Source organism: Crotalus tigris, unplaced genomic scaffold, assembly GCF_016545835.1.
Source record: "Crotalus tigris isolate CLP2741 ecotype Arizona unplaced genomic scaffold, ASM1654583v1 scf7180000018371.15429387391:27106975, whole genome shotgun sequence".
Classification (NCBI taxonomy): Eukaryota; Metazoa; Chordata; class Lepidosauria; order Squamata; family Viperidae; genus Crotalus; species Crotalus tigris.
In genome coordinates this window covers 3574622-3597110 of record NW_024096970.1, presented here as the reverse complement: position 1 = coordinate 3597110, position 22489 = coordinate 3574622, and the positions used below count along the sequence as shown (strand labels likewise).

At 41.1% G+C, this 22489-nt stretch overlaps 1 protein-coding gene across 2 annotated transcripts in view; it reads right to left on the bottom strand.

Annotated features, from left to right (window-relative positions):
* Positions 1 to 22489, bottom strand: part of FOXO3 (forkhead box O3) — a 142773-nt gene that overhangs the window by 16986 nt on the left and 103298 nt on the right. For both annotated transcript variants that reach the window (XM_039351147.1, XM_039351148.1), the window contains one exon: positions 2213 to 3649. In XM_039351147.1, the coding sequence (XP_039207081.1) occupies positions 2249 to 3649 (1401 nt within the window). In that variant the 3' untranslated portion in view covers positions 2213 to 2248. The remainder of the gene's footprint in view (positions 1 to 2212; positions 3650 to 22489) is intronic.

Sequence of the window (22489 nt, the reverse complement as noted above, 5' to 3'; positions counted from 1 at the left end):
TTTGGAATACAAATAACATCTTCAGAGTACCCTTAAATTGGATAAATAATATTGCCATGGGGAATCCCCAAGATTTTATTAAGAACCTCTACAATTACTTTCTTTTTTTCATAATCATAGAAATCAATTTCCTCTCCCAATATCTTGATTTGAAGACTTGCTTGCTTATTTTAAAGCATTCAAAGCATTATTCCAAAGTAAAAGAGTCACATAAGCTTGTCTCAGGATACTAAGTTCTTATCTGGGTGGAAAAGTAACTTTGGAAAGCACTTTGGCAAGAAAAACAATGTGCAGTGTCTGGTTTGATTCCCAGATGGTAGTTGTTTACAGCATCTCTGCTTTTGACAGGAAAAAATAAATGAATGATAACATACGTGGTAAGAGCTTCATTAGACGCTATGATGAGATCGCTAGCATATCAGATTGGACAATGTGAGTCTCTCTGTGAATTTATTTCAGAAACTATTTTAGTGATAGACCTGTAGCCATAACTTTATCTGGCTTCTTTCTTAATTCACTTTTCCCTTCAGGCCTTTTCCCACTTGCACCTAACAATGATACAACCATGCCTTGGCAATATCTTTTTTCTACTGTCCCCTGAGGATGATTTTGCTTTTCTCTCATTGGCAGCCCTAAACCTTAGCTCAGGGGGTCTTCAAACTTGGCCCTTTTATGACTGGTATGACTTCAACTCCCAGAATTCCTCAGCCAGTGTGCCTGGCTGAGGAATTCTGGGAGTTGAAGTCCACCAGTCATAAAAGGGCCAAGTTTGAAGACCCCTGGCCAAGAGCATCCAGCAGCAGCCACAATGTGTATGTAACACTTGTCCTGTTTTGCCACCATTTCTATCAGGGATGAAGTGAGATGACCACTAGTGGATGGGGTTAGAGAAGTTCTCATTGGTTGTTTCAGGCTAATATGGGCATATTCCTCCCCTCCATCCCTGGTCAGCCTTGTCTGCCGCCATTCTGCTTTGTCTGCCTTAAGCAGAGTGTTGTGCTGGTGGTTTAGCAGTTTGCAAAAGCAACAGACTCTTTAGCCAGCAGTGCTGTTAGTACTTTAATTCTATGACCCTTACCAGTTTAGCACAAGACTGAGACAGAAAAACAGTGGAATGAGTGACCAACCCTTCCTCATTGCCTCCCTAACTGAGCATGAAGTCATCGTTTATTATCTATATAAAGAAAGCAGAGGAGGAGAAGGGGAAAGAAATCTTAAACGAAAGAGCAGCAGTTCATTATCCTTTGCAATTATGATATTTTAAAAAAAAATAAACCTATTCAGCTTAAGTTACAAGAGAATGGTGTGTTAAGAGGAATGGCACAGGAAGGAGCTTAAAAAGATGGACTGAGTTCTGCAGCTAGACCTGCCCACTTCTGTTCTGGCGCTGTGGCTGTCAGATAGTGTACCCAATGGTTGGCGATACACAGAAGAGAAAGGATAGCAAAGCCAGAGGGATCAGCTAATCTTCTTGCTTATCATGCACTCCACATGGAAAATCAGGACTAAACCGTCCAGCAGTGCATCAAAACAAGACAGTTTAGATTACAGGGGTTCTCAACCTTGGTAACTTTAAGACTTGTGGACTTCAACTCCCAGAATTCTGGGAGTTGAAGTCCACAAGTCTTAAAGTTGCCAAGGTTGAGAACCCCTGGTTTAGAAGCAGAATAAAGGTTGGCAATGTGAACAGTAAATGTTGTTCTAGTATAGTGGTTTGGTTTGTCTGTTTGTTTACCAACTTAAGGATGGGTTGATAGCACTTTAGTGCAATAGTTTACCCCATAATGATGTGAGTTGGAACTAACGCCACACAAACAAAATCCCATGCGGTAATTCTCTCTCTCCCCCCCCCCGGAAATTATAAAACAATCACTAAGTGGGAGGAGCCACGAAGAAAACAGTTTTCTGAAAAGTTTCCACGTGCATCAGGAGCTGAGAGTGGGTAGGGTTTGGGAGTAAACTACATCTCTCAATATAGTATGCCTATAAAACACAACGGAGAAGATTGAAATTAAATCAGCCTTTAGTTATTTCTATAGGAAACTCTTTTTATCATATACAATTATATGCTGCATATGTTGTATATGGTGTAATCTAACCCTTAGTTGGGTTCGGATGTTTGCTGTAAAAGCTGTACTTGTCTTCTCTTTAAAAGCTATATTTACATATTGTCAAGTATAGTACTGAATGCAACAGACTAAACATTGCTAACCTGCTGTGCCTATTTTCCCCTCTTTGCATAAATCCTTCAGCCTGGAACCCAACTCTGTGATGAAGCTTGCTTAGCACCAGTGAAGTTTCCCACATTCAGTGTAACAACGTTCTGGGCTGAGATGAGGGAATCAAAATTAAAATCCAATCCATCTGCATCCATGAGTTCACTGCGGATAATGGACTCCATGTCGCATTCCAAGCTCCCGTTGAAAATATCCAGATCCAAATCACTGGGGAATTTATCGTGCCCCATGACTGGAAGGCTCACACTGTTGGAATACAAAGAAGAACCCGATAGGCAGTCAGAAAGTGATTGCATAGACTGGTTGGCAGGTGGCTGTTGCTGGTGTTTTGCTGATCCAATGTTGGTGTCACTTAAGCCCATAGTACCGGCAGAATTTGACAAGGCACGGCTGCCACTGAGAGAGGAATTCTGGGATTGATGCTGGTGGTGGAGCAGATTCTGATTGGTCAAACTGCTCTGACTTGGTTGAGCAGCAAATGACATCATTGGATCGTTCCGAAGCATAATATTCCTGCGTGCGTTTTGGACAGACACAGCAGTGCTAGCTTGTGACATGAGCGGATCAGACTGAGTCATCATGACATCACTGTGGCTATGTGAATCTGACGCCAGCAGATCCTGCAGAGTTTGGTTATTGTAGTGCGAAATGGAAGAAAATGTAGCTTGCTTGTTCTCTTGGATGGTTTGCATGGGAGACTGACGGAGAGAATTCAGCGATGATGGTCCAAACACAGCATTGTTGAAACTACTGGATGGAGAACCAAGCCCTGAACCTTTGGAGCCATATGGAAAGCTTGAGCTTCTCTGCATGAGTCCTCCTGTGGGTGACTGCTGGGAAGAAGGAAGGGTTATATTGTCCAGGAGATCATCCATAAGGTTATCTGTCAAGCCATCATTCAAGTTCATCGTGCCTGCCATGTCAGTCAACCTAGGCAGCTCAACATTACAGGGCTTGCTCACTGACGGGGACATGCTGGGTGAGCTACTGTACAACATGGGAGAAAGTGGAGCATCGTCGTCCTGCACCTCATCTTGCTCAGTACTTGCCAATATTGGGGACAAGCGGCCACTTATTGTACTGGCATTCGAGTTGGTACGAGACCGGAAATCTGTCCATGCATCCAGTTCGTCACTGCTACGGGAGGTTGGGCTACCAGGCCACTTGGACAGCTGGGTGGGGCTGTCATCACTTGTCTCCTGTGCAACTTGAAGGGCTGCTTTTTTCTTAGCTGCTCGTCCTCGGCTCTTTGTGTATTTGTTGCTGTTGTCCATTGATACAGCACGTCTGCGGGGTGCTTTCCCTCCTTTCCCACCATCGGGGTTGATCATCCACCACGAGCTTTTCCCAGTTCCTTCATTCTGTACCCTGATGAATCGACTGTGAAGGGACAAGTTGTGTCTGATTGAGTTCTGCAAAGACAACACACAAAATCCCTCAAATTTAGAATGTGTCAAGTAAATACTGTTATTCAATATAATACTTAAGACATAGAAAACATAAAGGGGAAAAAAACTTCCATTATTGCTATTACTTCTCTAGTTTTTAATAGGTTGTTCAGACACTAGAGTAAACGTAGCATTCAGTACAGGAATCATTATAAAATTCAAAGTATTTCTGCATGGTATGAATATAACGAATATACAAATAAGCCCTTTCCTGAGAAAGAGAATTTAGCACTGATGCTACTGTTGTAAGCACATAGCTTTGGTGATTTAGTGCAGTTTTCTAAACAAATTCTCTTAAATTATGTTCAACAGCTATAAGAGAATCTCTATCTTTGATTTTAAAAGCCTCCCATTAAACTAGTTGCCAAAGTAATCAGACGCATAGAAAATCAGGATAATTAACATAGATATTCTAGGATCCTAAGCACTTATAGTCAAGAACCAGTTCTACGACTCACTTGTTTCTAAATCATAGTGTACAAACTGAAAGTACAAAGCAAAACCTGTTTGACATGTTGTAAGCTAATGATCTGCTGTAAATAGCAACAACTACGTTTATTAGTTTTTTTTTTTCTCATCTTCTCTTTTCCTTTAGTGGCATCTGAGCAAGCATCTAGCCTGAACCACTGCTGTAAGTTTGCAAAGAGAAAAAACAATTATATATCGCACAGTCACCAACTGTGTGGTTTTTACTAGTGGATATGAAAAAGTCGAGCAAACCAAATTCTAGTCAATTGCCATAAGAAATGCAAGAAATCAAAAGACCACTGACAGGAGAAAACCCATGGCCCCAAAATCAGCATGCCATTTAGGGTCATGCTAGAATGAACTGATGGTTGCAAGAGACATGTGCTGCTAGTGTAAAAGCTATTTCCAGCTATTCCATTGAGATGTACTTTAGGTTATTAGGACTAAAAAAAAGTGGAGGGGAAGGACTTCCAGATATGGCTTTTATTGTCAAAACATCAAACCACAGTCTCAGAATTTTTCAGAGAACTGACTGAAAGATTTCTTCCAATAATAAACCTCCTGCACATTCCCCCCATTTCTTCTAGATATTGTAATTAGAAAAAAATTCAGAAAAAAATAAAGGGAAAGGCAGAATAAGTTGGGAAAGGTGGCAAAGATGGCAAAGGCAGAGTTTCTTGTGGTTGTTACTGCTACAACCCTTTGTCTGGATACATTAAAAAAAAAGGTGAGACTGGTAGGATTACAGCCTATACCAGTGATGGTGAACCTTTTAGAGACCAAGTGCCCAAACTGCAACCCAAAACCCACTTATGTATCGTCGGGTGCCAGGTGGGCATGGCCCATTAGGTGGACATGGCCCACTGGGTGGGCGTGGCTGTGGTGGTCAAAACAGATCGGGTGGGCGTGGCCAGGGTGGGCATGGCCACCTCGATGTTGCTCATGGGGAGGGACGCCTGTGGGGTGGGGCAGGGTTGGGGGAGATCCAGGGGGGTCACTGGCAGGTGGGATGGTGGGCAGGAGGCTCGTCCTGTGGGGTGAGGCGAGGTGAGGCAGGGGGCAGGGCAGGAGTGCCATTGCCGCAGGGCAAGGCAAGGTGAGGCAAGGGCTGGGCGGCTGCTGCCTGAAACCATCGGCCCCCACACACAGTAAGTGCATGGGGGCCAACTGTGTCCATCAGCAGCCACAGGCTGCCGGTCCCTCGGTTTTGGCGCAATGTGGCTGTTTGCTGCCGGCCGCGGCCATTTGCTGTGTCGTGCGTCGTACCCAATGCCACTACCATGAGGCCATGGAACAAGCCGGACGGAAGTAAGGAACTGGTATCCCGGTTTCTTACCGCCGCCCGGCTTGTTCCGCGGCCTCATGGCAGTGGCATTGGGCAGGAGGCGGCAAACGGCTGGTTTCAGTGCGACGTGACTGTTTGCCGCGGCTGCAGCCATTTGCCACCTTGTGCATCGCACCCACCCATCACAAATCTTTCCAGAAGTTCACCACAAAGGATGCCCGGCATGAAGGATGCCAGCACAACTCCTAGGAGCCAGAAGGGCACCTCATGGCTGCGGCATTGGGCAGGAGGCCTTTTTCGGTATGACATGGCTGTTTGCTCTTTCGAGTACTGTGCCCAATGCTGCTGCAATGCGGCTCAGCTGAAAGCGGCCATGGAACACGTGGGGCAGGTTTCCCCCTCACCTGTCCATTCAGCTACAGCTTTGGTGGCTCTGTAGGCAGAGCTGTGAAGTTCTCTTCTCTGTCAGAGCCACCAAAGCAGAAGGTGGAGCGCCAGAGGCTCAGGGAGGAAGGCGCTGAAGTGGGTGGTCAGGCCATTGGCAAAAGCAATGCGTGTGAGTGGAAAGGAGCCTCGGAACAAGTGGGGCAAGTAAGGAAGAAAATCCACACTCCCCCAGAAATTGCCTTTCTTTCCTTACCTGACTTCCAGCCCCGTGCCGTTTCTCCTTCGCAATCCGCTGCCGCGTGCAAGGAAACAAAGGAAGTTTTTTGGGGGGGATAAAAGGTCAATCAATTCCAACTTCGCAATCTTTCACGAGAAGTTGGAATTGATTGATTGACCTTTCCCCCCCAAAAAAAACCTTCCTTTATTTCCTTGCCGGTGGTGGATTGCGAAGGAGAAACAGCACAGGGCTGGGAGTCAGGTAAGAAAAGAAAGGCGATTTCGGGGGGGGGGGAAAGGATTTCTTTCCTTACCTGCCCCACTTGTTCCGAGGCCGCTTTCCGCTCAGATGTGTTGCTCTTGCGAATGGCCCGACCGCCCACTTCAGCGCCCCCCTCCCTGAGCCTCCGGCACTCCACCTGCTGCTTTGGTCAGCCTGCCAGCCCCTACCTTAACACCCTGCCCACCGCCGCCCAGCAGGGTCACCCCGGGGCTGCAGGGCCTGGCCTGGCATGGGAAGGGCACGCGCCCCACCCTTCCGCCACCATGCAGGGTAAGGTTGCCCCCACCCAGATGCCCTCGCCTCCCCCAAGCATTTTTTTACTAACCTGCCTTTCAGCTGCATTCCGTTTTTCCATTTGCTTCTCAGCCTTCGTCGCATGTTTGTGGGACTATCGGTTAAAAAAAAAAAGTTCCATCAGACTTTCTAACTTCTTGAGATCTCGCAAGAAGTTAAAAGTCTGATGGAACTTTTTTTTTTTTTACCAATAGTCCCACAAACATGCGGCGAAGGCTGAGAAGTGAATGGAGAAATGGAATGCAGCTGAAAGGCAGGTTAGTAAAAAAAAAATGCTTGGGGAGGTGGGGCAGGGGTGACAACCTTACCCTGCATGGGTATTGATGCAGGTTGCTCATGGATGGGACTGAAGGCCTAGGACTGGGGCGATGGCTCTGCATGCCGCCTGTGGCACATGTGCCATAGGTTCATCACCACGGGCCTATACCTACAACCTATACCTCAAATATAGTCCAATTGCGCAAAGCAAAGCTCGTTCTTTACAAAGTGCACAGAAATTGGAAAAGGCTCTCTTTTCAGATGGGTAAAGGAGCCGTGTCATTTGCAAGTCCTGGATGATTGCTTCCGAAGTTAGTCCTTGTTACTTTAACAATTAAAATGAGCAGCTTTGTATGTGCATGTCAAAACCTTAAAGTATTTTGGAGATAAGAACCTTGGGGAAACCACAATATGACCCAGTCCGTTTAAATGTGAGGAGGTACTTAAAAACCACTGGCAGATGTGGACCATCTCAATGTGGAAAAGTGAAATGCTTTTGAAAATATGTTTTGAAAACAGAATAGTAAGAATTCACATATTGTTCGTTTTGTAAAACAAAGAAACAAATACTATTTTATAATGTACAATGGGGATTGTCATTCAAGCTCAGTGATTCACATTGGCATCTCTACGTCTGACATAAAGAAGCAGGATGACATTAAGCTAATGAAAAACATCTGGGGTGTGCAAAGACATGCAGTCTACGTGCTTTTTATTCATTGTTTAAGTACATAAAAATGTTTTGTCTAAGGCCAACTCCAGTAAAGAAAAAAATAGTAATAAAATTCAAAGCCAGGGTTTTTTCTCTTAATCACAGCAGATATATACTGTTGTATGCTGCCTAGAATCATTTTTTCATAAGATGGGCAGCCACATAAATTTGACAAACAAACAAATAAATAAAATAAACTATCCCTTTAAGCAAATATAAATACATACCGAATGCCACTCTCCCTTTGTAAGTATAAATAAAGTAAAGGGTTATGAAGTGTTTTTTCACTTTGCCAGTTTATGGCTTTGATTCCAAGCTCTGCAAATACTCTAATGGGTGCATTCAGATTTTCTATGAGTGAGCTTTTTTTTTTTAACTAGAAGGATTATAGCCCTATTGTGTACCTCCATCTATGTATAAGCTCACAAAACCTTTCAGATGTCTGTAGTAGGTTATAATAATGAAACAATAAAAGTAATAACAATCATCTGTGCGTTGTATCAGAGCGATTTACACTGCACAGAACAGAGACTTTGATGAAAATTTTATACAATTTACTGAATTTTGGAGCATTAATATAACTGTGTGTCAAAGTGTCAGGCTTTTACCCAACAAATATTCAAACTAAGACACACAGTTCAAATGCATTTAGCATGAGTAACAAAAAGCAAGCTATTACCAACCGTAAGATTTGAACTTTACCTAAAGCCAACCCTCTATCTATCAAATCCTGTGTTTTGGTAATGGGTGGAGAACTACTTTTTCTCAGTGGAGAAGAAAGTTAACACCTTATAGTAATAGACCAGTCTAACTTTAGTAGCTTTGATTACGGTTTTGTCCAATTTCTTCCTCACACAAAAGTAGCTAGCGGTAAAAACATTTCACATTCATTTTCTTACTTCACAGTAATTGTTACTTAAGTTGTTTCTTGCTGATGGGCAATATAGTAGGTGATTGTTGAACGAATTAATTTCTAATGTACATTGCCTTCCCCTGCATTTATAACTACTGAAAAACTACTGAGTCAATCTGAAAGTTCCCTTTCAAGCTAAATATCGCCTCCACTATTTCATGTAAGGTTCCTGCATTTCAATATTCAAGTGCAACATTCCATCCTGAGTTCAAACCTGTCCCATAGATCAGAAGCCCCAGGGTTCCCTCTCTGCCATGCTTCCAGGCATGGTGTGTTTCGCATAATTTCTAGGGCCAATATGCACATATTGTGTTATGTCAACAACAGCCACCAAGTGGCCTGAGCAGTACTGAGAACTTGAACAATCTGCCTCCAGAAGTTGTGAATGCTCGAACACTGGACGTTTTTAAGAGGAGACTGGATAGCTATTTGTCTGAAATGGTATAGGGTTGTGGTGGCGAACCTATGGCACGCGTGCCAGAGGTGGCACTCAGAGCACTCTCTGTTGGCACGCGTGTCACCACCACCCTGAGCAAGAGTCCCGCCCAGCACAAAGGAGGCAAAGCAGCCAACTAGCAAGCTTGAGTAGAGGTGGTAGAGCAGAGGTCACCAACCATTGTTGACTGGTGGACTGGAAGAAAAGGGAGGGGGAAGCATTTTACATGTGTGCATGTGTGCACGGGGCAATGAGCATGCATGTGCTACAAATTGGGCAGGGCTAGTGCCTGCGTGATACTCGCTATCCCTGCCCCGTTCTTGTGTGGTGCAGTGCCTTGTATCTGCAACCCGCGGTGTGGCGGAAGCCGTTTTTGTGCCTTACAGCACGGTGGCCCATTTTTGTGTGTCTGGTTTTTGCGTGCCAGAGGCGGCACTCAGAGGTGCCTCCCTGCCCCCCCCCCAAGGGCACCACAATGCTGATGCAGCCCTGGCACTTTGAGCTAAATAAATAGGTTTTGGGTTGCGGTTTGGGCACTCGGTCTCTAAAAGGTTCACCATCATTGGTATAGGGTTTCCTGCCTGAGCAGGGGGTTGGACTAGATGACTTCCATGGTCCCCTCCAACTACTACTACTACTACTACTACTACTACTACTACTACTACTACTACTACTATTATTATTATTATTATTATTATTACTACTACTACTATTATTATTATTCCTCTAAAATTGTCATTTGCATACTGAAGAATGCTTTGCTGGTACCAATGAAGATTTCCTTTGAAATATAAACTGAAGCTTTGCAGAAGACATGTTAGACAAAAGGGTAGAAAAAAGAAAAAGTTATACATGTTAATTATACATGTGATGAGCTGTGGTGGCGCAGGAATTGGAATGCAGTATAGCAGGCTAATTCTGCTGACTACTGGGAGTTCAATTCTCACCAATTCTCAAGGTTGACTCAGCCTTCCATACTTCTGAGGTCGGTAAAATGAGGACCCAGATTGTTGGGGGCAATAGGCTGACTCTGTAAACCACCTAGAGAGGGTTGTAAAGCACTGTGAAGCGGTATATAAGCCCAAATGCTATGGCTAAGTGCTATTGCTAATGACATTCTCAGAGGAAACATATGTCCATTCTCCCAATCATAAGGAATACACCTTAGTAGTGGAATTGCCTATCCTGTTACAAATAATGAAATGTATGCACTATATATGCTTTGCCGCGTTTTTTCACAAGTTTTATAAGGACAGTGGAAGACAGTAGAATATGTTCTACTCAGGCTGTTTACAGTTTTGCTGACTTGATTACAACCACCATTCCTCATATTTCAGAATTCTATTTGCAAGTGTTTCACTTGTTTGTTCTATTTCTTTAGTTAAGGAACATCGGCAGATCCTTTTCTACAAAAAAATTTCCCCACTCTTCTGAGCTCAGTTTCTGTTTCAGTCTCTTCCATGCTGTGTTTACCTTATGGGACTTGCCCATTAATTCAGACACCAGCTGCATGCACCTCGCCCCGGAGTACAGAGGCTTTTTGTCTGGAAGGGACATGTGGTATCAATTTATCACTCTCCACAACACAACAAGGAATCCATTTGCTGGGGGGGGGGGAGGGAAGAACTGTGTGACTTCTCTTAAAAGCACCATCCCCACCCCCGTCCAATATTTTTAAAAATAAACCTACAGATTAGCAAGATGAGATACAGCTGGTGGATATGGAATCCTTGTTATATGACTGACTCTAAATTTAATATCTCAGTCCATTTGCAATGCAAAAGAAAGAGTTCCAGTGTGCCTCTATATTCCACAACTAGAGACAAGCAATTAAAATAAGTTCTTGCAATATATCTTTTCACAATACATGATTTGGAAGTGATTAATAGAGCAGCTTCTGATTAGTTACTCTGAGTGCTTGCTTTAGCCTCCTTCAATGGCTTTCTGAGCTGAAAAGCAGGGCAAAAGTAACTTATAAGCACTAAAAAAAAAATTCCCTAGTGGGCTTGTATTCTAAATGAATTGTGCAGCAGTACGCATCTTTATTATGGAAATTATTTTACTGTTATGTTGTTTTTAAATAACATTTCCAGACATCTCCCTTTCAGATCACTGATAGGTAGCTGAATTAGGAAGGAAAGAAAGAAGGAAGGAGGGAGGGAGGGAGGGAGGGAGGGAGGGAGGGAGGGAAGGAAGGAAGGAAGGAAGGAAGGAAGGAAGGAAGGAAGGAAGGAAGGAAGGAAGGAACCCACAGTTGTAAAGTTTTAATGTGAGATGAATGAGGAGAAGAAACAGGCAATTTCACATTTTTAAAAAACAGCCACTTAACCATTCCATTTCTGAACATGTTGTCCAATGAAACAAAAGATTGGGGGGGAGGTGAGAACAGGGGAACGGAAATCCCCAGTATACCTGGCAGACAGGCAGGCCAAAAGTCCAGAACGCAATGGTCATTCCAACACAAGGCCTGAAAGGGAAGCGGCATTCCTGGAACAGCAACACTCAAGCCGATAGGGGCACAAGACATGCCTGCAGTGGATGGAAGTGTGACAGGTGTCCGCTTTGCCTGGCTTGCATGGGCAGAAGTCAGAACAATACTATTTTTAATTGGGAGCAACAAAAGGTGGGCACAGGTTCACCCTCATGGGAGGCATGGGAGGTGTTGATTAAGTCTGGCATTCCTATCTTCAAGAAATGACGAGTGGACCATCTTTTTGCTGGGGCAAGACATTCATTTCAGCTCTGAAGGGAAATAAAGTTCCTTCAGGTCTAAAATATAAGGGGAAAGGCTCTATTTTCAAGTTTTATTTTAAAGCTTTGGACACAGAGACAATATTAAATATTTATTACGCTCGTATTGTATGTCACCGGAAAATCAACTCGTGGTGGAATCCATGGGGATTTATTCCTGTGAAATAAATTGGCTGAGAGACGGCAACTGAACAATGGCCACCCAGGGATGAGCGATTTGAACTCCAAGCTCCCTAGAACGGTCTGAGTACTCTTGCAGTGTTCACACAACATACTTACACTTGGTTAATTTATCCATGGCTTACTCGGTTGACTAAAATTTCTGGATGTGCAGCATATAGTGAGCCATAAACAAATAAGATAATTACAAAATATCCTTAGACTGTTCAGATTGTAGATCAGTGTGTTTATGGCTGAGTACATGCAAATGTTGCTTCTCTTTGTCTTTAAGAATAAAGGTGAAAAGGGAGATAGTGAACTTAATTTCTCCAGGTTTTAATGTAATTTAATCTTCCCCAGATTCAAAGGAAATCTGTCATCAACCATGACATCCACAGAAGGACATTAATTGCCTTCTCTTAGCCCACGGCCATGTCACGTGACGTGTTGCGATGTATCGCAACTTTTTTCACATTGCGGCCTCCACATGATGCAACCGGCCCGTGGGCCGGCAGTTTGACACCCCTGCCTTAGGCCGACTGGCCTTAGAGGAATAAGGAACACCCAGTAGCCTTAAGATGACCTATGAGTCTGCTTAGAACTACCCTGACACCCCCCCCAAAGTAAATCTGTTGGGGGTAAAAGTCAAAATAAAAATCAGGAGCACAGATGAAATGAAAGGCAAGCCGGGGGGGGGGGAATAAAAATAAATTCTTACAAGAAATACTGATACGTATTCTCAGCTTGGTAGAGAGAAGCGCTGGAAGGAAGAGTCCAGCAAATAATTTATCCTTTCTAATAATGCTACTAAACTTGAAGGGATCCAAGGGATTGGAGATAATGAACATGACAGGTTAAGTACATTTCTGTAGTTTATTGAGCATTATAGCCTTGTTTCTGAAAAGCATACTGTCTTACCTTAATATAATAATTAACATCAGAATTTGATCTATATGACGGTATATATTTTTTTGCAGATCTTTCAGAAATGAATCAACAAATGGATGGAGGCATAAATGAATTAAGGGGACACTTTGTCTGATGTTTTTCTTCAGCATTACCCCCTCCCCAGTCCCATTTTATAATAAAGCATGAGAGGCTGACTGTGGAAGAAGAGTTATAGCTTGCTCTGTGAGGAAAGGTACACTGCACGGGCTTAGTGGACTTCTTTTATCCATTTTTCAATTCAGCCCAGTCACTTATCAGTTCTAGAGAGACACCCTGAAGAGTTATGATTCTAATTTAGCTCAATTTACAACCGGGCACCTCTTTCAGCTCTACCTTAATTCTCAACATTATCAAACATATTAATTTGCATCCTTGAGAAATTGAGGTAAAATGATCAAACTGCTTTCTTGTTTGCTGAAAAGGGACAGTGGGTGGGTGGGTGGGTGGGTGGGTGGGAAACACACCACAAGAAAACGTAGAAGGTATTATTTCAGTTGTCCCCTTACCAGAATGACTGTTAAGACCTTTTGACTTCAGAGGATCATGCCTGGATCCAAGGCAGTGTTGGTGCCTGATGATTGCAGGAGCAAATCCTTGCATTTTTCTTAGCAAGATATTAAAAGTGGTTTGCCATTGCCTTCTTCCACTGCCCAAGTCGCCCAGCTGCCTTTATATCTAATATGGGATTAGAATTCCTGGTTTCTAGCCTGATGTCTTAAATTTAGAGGATTACACTGAGCTATTTTCACTTAATATTCCAATCTTTGCAACAATTGATACAAAAAAAGGTTATCTGTGAGTCAGATGAATCGGGTGGTATAGAGAACATGAATGAATAAACAAACAAACAGTATAGTTGAACACTGACGTCTTTGTTTTACTTTAGTATTAGGATCTCTCCATGTCTTCCCTTCTCCTCTCTTCACATAAATTACAATCCTGACAGCACATGTTAGGCAGTTTACAAAGTGGCAACTGGGAGGTTGTCTACTCTCAACGTGGCCACAATGACGGACAGTGAACACCCATTAAACAGAAAACAGGAAAGGTTGTTTTCTTAATCCTTCAGGATACTCCTCTCTAACCCATAGCTGCTCTTTGTACTGGGGAGGAGCAGGGCAGATGACATCCTTTCAAAGTATTGGGCTGTAGCAACTCACCATTTTTATTTTCTAAGAATGCCTACAGAGCCAACTCTCTGAAATAATAAAATAACTCAGAAGTACGGTATAATTTCGGAATGCTGAAGGCACAACTCGGAATGTCTGAGAACTTGAGCTGACATCTTCCCCCCCCCCCCCTTCAGGGCCTGTATGTAGCATTGGACAGTGGATTTGAGGAAACACTAAAACACACATACGAAGCTTGTCCTTGCTGAAGGAAAGATACATATAACCTACCTGACCTCAGCTGCAAAAAAAAAACCAAAAAAAAAAAAAAAAAAACTACCACCCCCACTGCACTCTTTCTATCCCACACAATCAACAAGGCCTTTGGGGACAATCAGAGATAAAGCTCAACAGATCTGGAAAAATACTGAACTATGTGAATATGGGACTGTCTTAAGGCATCTTTACAGTCTGACTTTCACATATTGTGATTATCTTAAACTATCTATATTGTTAGCAGATTATAAATTGAGCTCCTTCTGGTTGCAGCACTTGCTTGTGGAATTCCCTGCATAGGGAGCCTCACTCAAGTGTCTCCCTCTTCACACAAATACTGTTGTACCCACTAGGCGAAGACCTCTTTTTCAGAGTGCTCTTGAATTTTCAAGTCTAATTGGACTTTATTTAAAGTGTACTGGATTTATAGCTGCTGCTTGGATCTTACCAATGCTCTTTTGTTTATTTTAATGTCACAATTTTAATGTCATTATTTTAATTATTACTATTGATTCATTGATTATTTGATTATGTGCCATCACATCATTTCAACTCCTGGCAACCATGGAAACATATTTTTCTCTATGATCCTTAACCTGTTCTTTCAGGTCTCTCAACAATGCACTCACTGCCACCTTGTTGCGGGTTGTCTTTTTTTTCCTTCCACCTTTCCTTGAATTAGGGCCTTTTCCAGACAGCTGGGCTTTCAGATAAGATATCTAAAAACTATCATAGTATGCAGTATTTAGAGAGTTGTTTGAAAGTTTAAACAATGAATGAATAAATAACAGTGTCCTCTATGTAGTTGCATTTTAATTTTTCAATTCGTTGAAGCAGCTAGATATGTCTTCTGACATACACAAGGCAACTCATTGTAACCAAATGTGTACAACCAGATCATGGTCAGAACAGCTAAATCAATCTGCTCTCTCTCTCTCTCTTTAATGATATTATTCTAAATTACTACAATAAATATCACCCCCATCCTCAGCTGAAAATATATCATCTGGGAATTGGCTGAACACATCAGATTTTCAGTTAGCCGCACCACTTCCAGTTACCCTATAGACAGCCATCCGCTGACCGCAGGAGACTTCTAATAAGTAACATTTGTTTTGCGTAGAGAGAATGATGCTTGCCATTTACTTATTTCCACTGGGAAATGCATCTGTGGGGGCAGGAGAGGTGGGGGACCACGGGAGAAAGAAAATATGAGTAAAACATCACCGTAAAAATATCCAAATGCTGAATTTTTCAAAAGGCTGATCAGCAATGAGTGGAGGGGCACAAAGATTAAAGGAGGGAGGGGAGAATAAAAAACATGGAATTGTTTCTTCCCGTCAAAAGAAACATCCCAAATAGAACTTTATGAGAAGAGATGGCAATGGTTAAAGAGTTGTGTGGCGTTTATTTTTTCAGAGTTAGAAACTGTCTCAGTAGCTTCTTGCCCAGCTGTTTTTGTTCTTGGAAAACTACAGAGAACATTCCATTCCATTCCATTCTACTCCACCAAACCTGCACTTCCGGTACACGCTTGGACACTGGAACCAACTCTTGCAGATGCAAACACCCCCCCCTCCCCACAGACAGAGTCTTTTGACCAAACACTCCAGCAAGATAGTACAGGCTGTAAATGTGCATTTGTGATCCCTGCACAATGGAACTCTTCCGAGTATTTCAGTGCACGCACTGAGCTTCCAATGTGTATTGTACCATCAGGGGCTGCTCTCTGCATAATGAAGAAGCTTAAAAAAAAAATAATTTACAATATTGAAGGAAGGGGAGGGCTTGTGGTTGTAGAATGCAAAAAAATAGGCAAATGTCATTTCCCAGAAACAAGCAAATAAAGAAGCATATATATGGTGCAAGGTCCGTTTCAGAGCAACTCTTAGGACTGCAGGTGATTGAAGGCCTTGATCAAGGTCCAATTGAGAACCTTTGTTGGAATTAATCTGAGATGTTTGTAAGGCAGTCTACTTGGCAGTTCTTACTACTAAGAAATTAATCAGGAGTGCAGAGTTGAATGGTGTTTGAAAAAGGACATTCTAGTTCTTAAAATGTTTTCTAATCCTTAGGCTATACAGCTGCTAAATCTATGTTTTAATATTCATCTCAGGCAATAAAGCAGTGTTTCTTTAACTTTTCTTCTCTCAGGACCCCTTTCCACTTCTAAAAATTATGGAGGACCTCAAAAGAGCTTTTGTTTCTATGGGTTATATTTATGGATATTTACAGTACTATATGAAAAATTAAGATCAACACACTCTCTGCCACCATCTCTTCTTGTTTGGTGGGATTTTAATACTGTATTATTTTTCAACATAGGGTGGCAATTCATTTGGATTTTGTAGACCCCTTGGGTGTCCTCAGACTACACTTTCAAAAACATTGCAGTAAAGTATGGGCAGTTGTTACTTAGCTATTTCAATCCAGCTAATGGCAACTGGTTAGATTTTTCTAAGTTATATATTTTGTGTTTTGTGATAAATGGAATAAATTACATTATTTTTATAACTTCCAGTGAAATGCAATTGAATATATATTGCTCACAAAAATAAAGGGAACACAAACGTATAGGATCCTATACGTTTGTGTTCCCTTTATTTTTTTGAGCAGTATATATGGGCACGCTTGCAGAAAGATTGTAGGAAGATTTTGGGGAGCAACAGGAAGATGCTGGGAAGTTAACAGTTAACACCCCATTTGTGTGGCACTTACAGTGTGGCCCTGCAAATTCAAGTCTTGGTAACTGAATCTTCTCAGGAACATTGGGTGAGAAAGGAATTTTTCTAGAGTCGACACATGTGAATGACACTTGTCTTGCCTAAATACTGGTCTGGCAGACAAAGACTGTAGAGGCTAAAATTACACTTATCATTTCCTACAGCAGCATTTGGTTTACAGAGCGGCCAAAGTCAACGAGTGCATAAAGGACACACCAGTTTCCATTCTTGTATTTCTAGACAGTCCTACCTATCTTTTCTTTTTCTTCTACATCTCTTTTGTTTCATCTTTATTTGTGACAGCTGCTTTTCTATAAGTTCATCAAAGGCCTATCTGATATGTATTTAAATAGTACATGTGGTAGAATCAATAGCAGTGGTAGTGGAGCACAAGGCCTTTGGACTACAAAATAAAGAGGAGAGAGGAGCACCTTTCTAAACTACAACTGCTGAATTTTTTTATTTTCAAAAATGGAGTGCATATGGTGTACAACGTTTACTCATTTGTGAGCCTTCTCAGTATATCCTACCGTCATTCATATGCCTAAGATCTAATTTGCTTGTCTGCAGATTTTCCCAATCAGCTAAGATTAACCTACTATAGGCATGATCTTGACATCAGCTGCATTATTCCCTGCCCCCAATTCCTTTTTGTTGCTTCTGAATATTTAATCATCTTACTCAATGAAGACCTTGGTTAAAACTCAGAAACCCACCCCCTAATCTTAAACTTTCAGTTGTCCTAATCCGGGTATTGCTTCAAAATGGATTTGGGACATTTATTTCCTTAATGGTCATATGGCTTTTCCTTTTTATAATAAATGCTTCTAGCATATGAAGAGAATGCATTGAATTCCAGCTATAGAATATAATAACACCAAAACAATATATTAACTGGATATTGAAAGAGGCTGTTATATGTTAATAAAATACGCATCCAAAGCAAAGGTTGTGTGTTGAAAATGAAAATTAGAGCAATTTAAGTTTAAGATGCTCTTAAACATTAAAGATATGTATACTGAGAGATGAATTTGCAAAAGCAGAATTAAATTTCTGCTTGTCTACATTGTCCACACAAGATTTCATATATATATATATTCAATTGTGTTCCCTTTTCAGGAAAGGTGGGCATTGCTGACATGGCACTGCTTTATTCGTCTCTGTCTGTCGGAACCATGACAAAAGGAACATAAGAAGGTCTCACATTTCTCCTTTAGTGTTATGTCCCTCCAATTTCTTTCAAGACCTCAGTGTTACTTATAATGTGAAAGATTATAGAGATGAGTCAGAACTAGCTTTCCTGTTATGAAATCTACCTACTTTTGGAAATTGTGACTAAACTAGCTACTCTCTAACAGGAAATGCTGTATATTCATGGGAAAGGAGTAAATACTAAAACTAATCAAACCAGTGTGTCAGCAAAGTCTGAAAGAGCTTGATCCTCAATGTACTTCTTGGGCAAAATGTGATGTCCATATGCTACATCAACCAGAGCAACCAAGTTATACATCACATGTAGGTTTTGTAACATGACTTAATGGAGTTGTTCTAGAAATCTGAAGCACAGCAGCTGGAAATACAGCTGAGGAAAAAATCACAACGTGTCGTGACATGTCACATGACGTTGCAAGTTTGATACCCCTACCCTACAGGTTAGTGCTAGAGGGAGATGACAATGATGGGAATTATGGTGCCCATCCAGGAGGCACCAGAGAGGAGAAAGCAGGTATAAGGAATGACACCTCAAGTAAATGCCAGAGTGTTTTTCTCCCTCATCATTGATATCACTTTAGCATAGTGGTTCTCAACCTTTCTAATGCCGCGACCCCATAATACAGTTCCCCCTGTTGTGGTGACCCCCAACCACTTATACATCACCGGGTGCCGGGGCGTGGCCAAAGGGGGAAAAAATGGCGGACAGCCTTGTTTGGCGACCCCCGTGAAATGGTCGTTCGACCCCAAATGGGGTCCCGACCCACAGGTTGAGAACCACTGTTTTAGCATTTTCACACATCTCCAGCATGCACAGATCAACAAGACTGCCCCCATGTAAGCATTATGGGTCATAATTTATTTCCTTTTGATTGATGAACTTATGATTTTCTGTTGAATTCATCTCTAGTGCTATGCCACAATGCGGTTGGTTTGATTTTGGCTTTGTTTCAATATATGATCCCCAATTACTGCAATTTGGGAACTATGATTTATAGTTTAGATATTGTCTGAAACCATCCAACAAACCAAGATTCAACAAATCAAGATTAGTATCAACCCTAGAAACAGAAAATAATATACAAAAAGAAATCAAAATAAAAACAGTGGGATCAAACAAATCAGTTATTAACTATAATGTCAAAACAAAAATTCAATAAAATAAACAAAAGGGGGGAAATCTCCAAAACGTATTACATTGCATAAGTGTGTATTTTTTAGTGTGATATGCTTAGCAATCATATAAGCAAAATGTTATATGAGTAAATTTTTCGGAATTCAGAGTCTAGATATCTGTACTGGTACTTTGTCCTAAGTAATATTCTCCCATCTCTGCAGTATCAGTGGTGCGTGATATGCCAGCTGACCACGGAAATTGAGACTGTTCTACTTTGAAAAATTGATATTAAGGAGTATGGATATAACTGGCCATGCATAACTGATGCAAGGGAGAAATGGCTTTTAGGTCAGGGAAGCAAATAAATTGAAAGCAAAATCAAAATGCCTAGGCTTCCTTAAAGAAGTATACAGTTAATGTTGCAATGATTAATTCCACATGTTTGAAGGAAGGAAAAATATTTGTATTGGTATTCGGCTCTTGCAGAAAGTACCAGTATTGGTCATTAAACATGATGCTTTGTAATGATAAATTTATATACATAGATTCCATTAATTTTAATGAGCTAGATGAATTTGTTCTTAACTGACTGAAGCTCAACATTTTGAAGATTATTTCAACAATCTCAGTTAATGCTGAAATGCTAGTTCAGCAAAAGATTGTATTAATTAGCTTCCTTGAGTTGAACATAATAACTTTGGCACTTGGAGATTGGATTTAGTAAGCATGTGACTCATTAGATCTAGTGTATTTAGTATAAAGCAACCATGTTTTAGCAGGTCTGTGCAGGTCCTTCAACAATTTATATGGCATAATTGTTCTTTTACTAGAGGTTTTAAATTTCCTGAATTTCTTAGACATTTATTTTATGAATAGTAATCTGAAACAGGAATCCTTTTTCCATGCAATTTCAAACATGCAATTAGTATATTAATGAACAGAGCATCTAAGCTGATTTTTTAAAGCCACCCTGGAATTTAAAATATGATACAGTTCAATTGCCAACAGACAAAAACATATGAGCTTTATTTATATCCCTTTGGAAAGAAAAAGAAAAGCTAGTGTTTAAATGTCGTTTTTAAACATGCATTTCTAAAAACTATTAAATTTTAAAGTAATCACTAATTTCAATGGAAAAGAACCTAAAATATAAGATTTATAAAAAACAAAACAAAACCCATCAAATCAAAACCAATGCCACCAGTTTTTAATTTGATATTATGTTTCTACATTTTTGTATCATATCAAATTCTTCTGAAAACAATGTTACTAATATGTAGATATTTACAGATTATATAAAATCCTGTTTAACTATGATTTATTAAATAAACTGCAGTGAGTTAGGTCTGCACAAAAATCAAGGAATAAACACTAAGTTACAAAGAATAAATCTATATAACATACTAAGCTAAAACCAAACAAGGGCATAATAAAGTGATAGTATTTGAGTTTTTAAGAATGGTGTCTGATATAATTATTCACAAGTAGATGAACTCTGCTCAAAGAGGTGGTAGGCTCTCTTCCCCTGATGAGTTCAAGAGGCTAAACAACATCTAGGAGCGTCCTTTAAACCAAAGAAGACATAATGTTGGCATAATGTTGGAATGCAGCCAATCACTTTTGGTTCCTCCTTGCAAACCTTTGAATTTAGTCTATAGGTTCTAACACAGGGGTGTCAAACTCAATTTCACTGAGGGCCGCACCAGCATTGTGGTTGCCCTTGAGGGGCCGGGCGGGTGTGGCCAGAGTGGGTGCAGCCTACTGGGTGAGCGTGGATGGAGTGGGTGTGGCCTACTGGGTGGGCATGGCCAGTTCTACATCATTCGCATCAAGAGTGCCTATGGAAGCCTGGGCAGGAGTGGGACAGATCTGAGGGTCTCTGGCAAAAGGGGGTGGGACCAGGGCAAGTGCCAAGGCATGGTCCACTGGGGCAAGTGCCAAGATGGCCACCACAAAATTGTACATTGGCTCCCGGCTGGCCTGGGCCAGGGCCATGGCACCAGGGGCCGTTCCCTCACTGTTTCCAGGATGGCTTCGCAGGCCACATGAAACCACTTCGCGGGCTGCATCCAGCCCCCGGGCCTTGTGTTTGACATGTCTGTTCTAACACTAGGACTATACAGAAAAATTCCCAAGAGAAGCCAAACAGGATTGCTTCAATACTTCGGGTGGCAGAATTGCCACAGTGAAGAAGGCAAAGACCTGCTCTTTACTGGTTAATTGTAGGAAACCTATCAACAATAATTTCACAATTAATGTAATCCTCTAAGAAGATAATCAGCTCTTCCTTGCTAAAGGTTTGGAAATAACAGCAGGGCTGTGCAGGGCTGTGAGGCTAAGGGCCAGGCAGTCTCATCCAGATTCTATAATTTCATACACATCAGTAGTAAAATACAGGCATGGTGTGAAATAACCTCACATCCAATGAGATTTACCCCCAAAATGATCATAGACACAATAAAATTGGGAAAGAGAAAATGTCTGAAAGTGGTAAGAAGGCCTTTGGTTACTGCATATATGTGTGTGTGTGTATGTATGTTTGCATGCATGTATAAAAGTATGAACCCCCAAAAGGCAATAACGAGATAATAATGTTTATTATTTAGAAAACAGAACGATTTACTATTCTGGAGCAATGGAATTCCCAGATGGCCTTCAATATGGAGTCTAATTTTGAAATGGGATTTGAGATATCTTGTTTAACCACAAAAGATAAACTGTTTTTAAACAGTTATTTCAAGAAAAGCAAAATTTACAAAATCTCATATAAATTATATCTCCTAATAAAAGAAGCAGGACAGTTCTGTAATATCCCTTATATAACATTCATAGCCAAGAAACAAAACACAGATAAGAATGAGGAAATAATGTTAATGCTGAATATGGGAGAAAACAGTGCCACAGATGATCAACATACGGCAGAAGGTTAGAGTTTTCCTATCTCTCTTCTGCAATCTAGTCACTTTCCAAATTTGTGCAAGTCAGATCTGGAAGGCAAGCATGAAAGATATAGTTTCCTTCTTTCTTAACAAACATTAGCTGAGACGTGATATACAAAGAGATAAATAATTTTCACATTATAATATGATAAAAAGCTTTCAAAAGTCAGACCAAAGAAGTAAACAAAAAGGAAATTTTATTAACACAGTACTTTTAAAAAGCTTGATAAAACAATATAAATTTCAAAACAGTAAAACCTGTGCACTTCATTTATTTATTTTTAGCCCACTTTTATTATTTTTGTAAATAACTTAAGG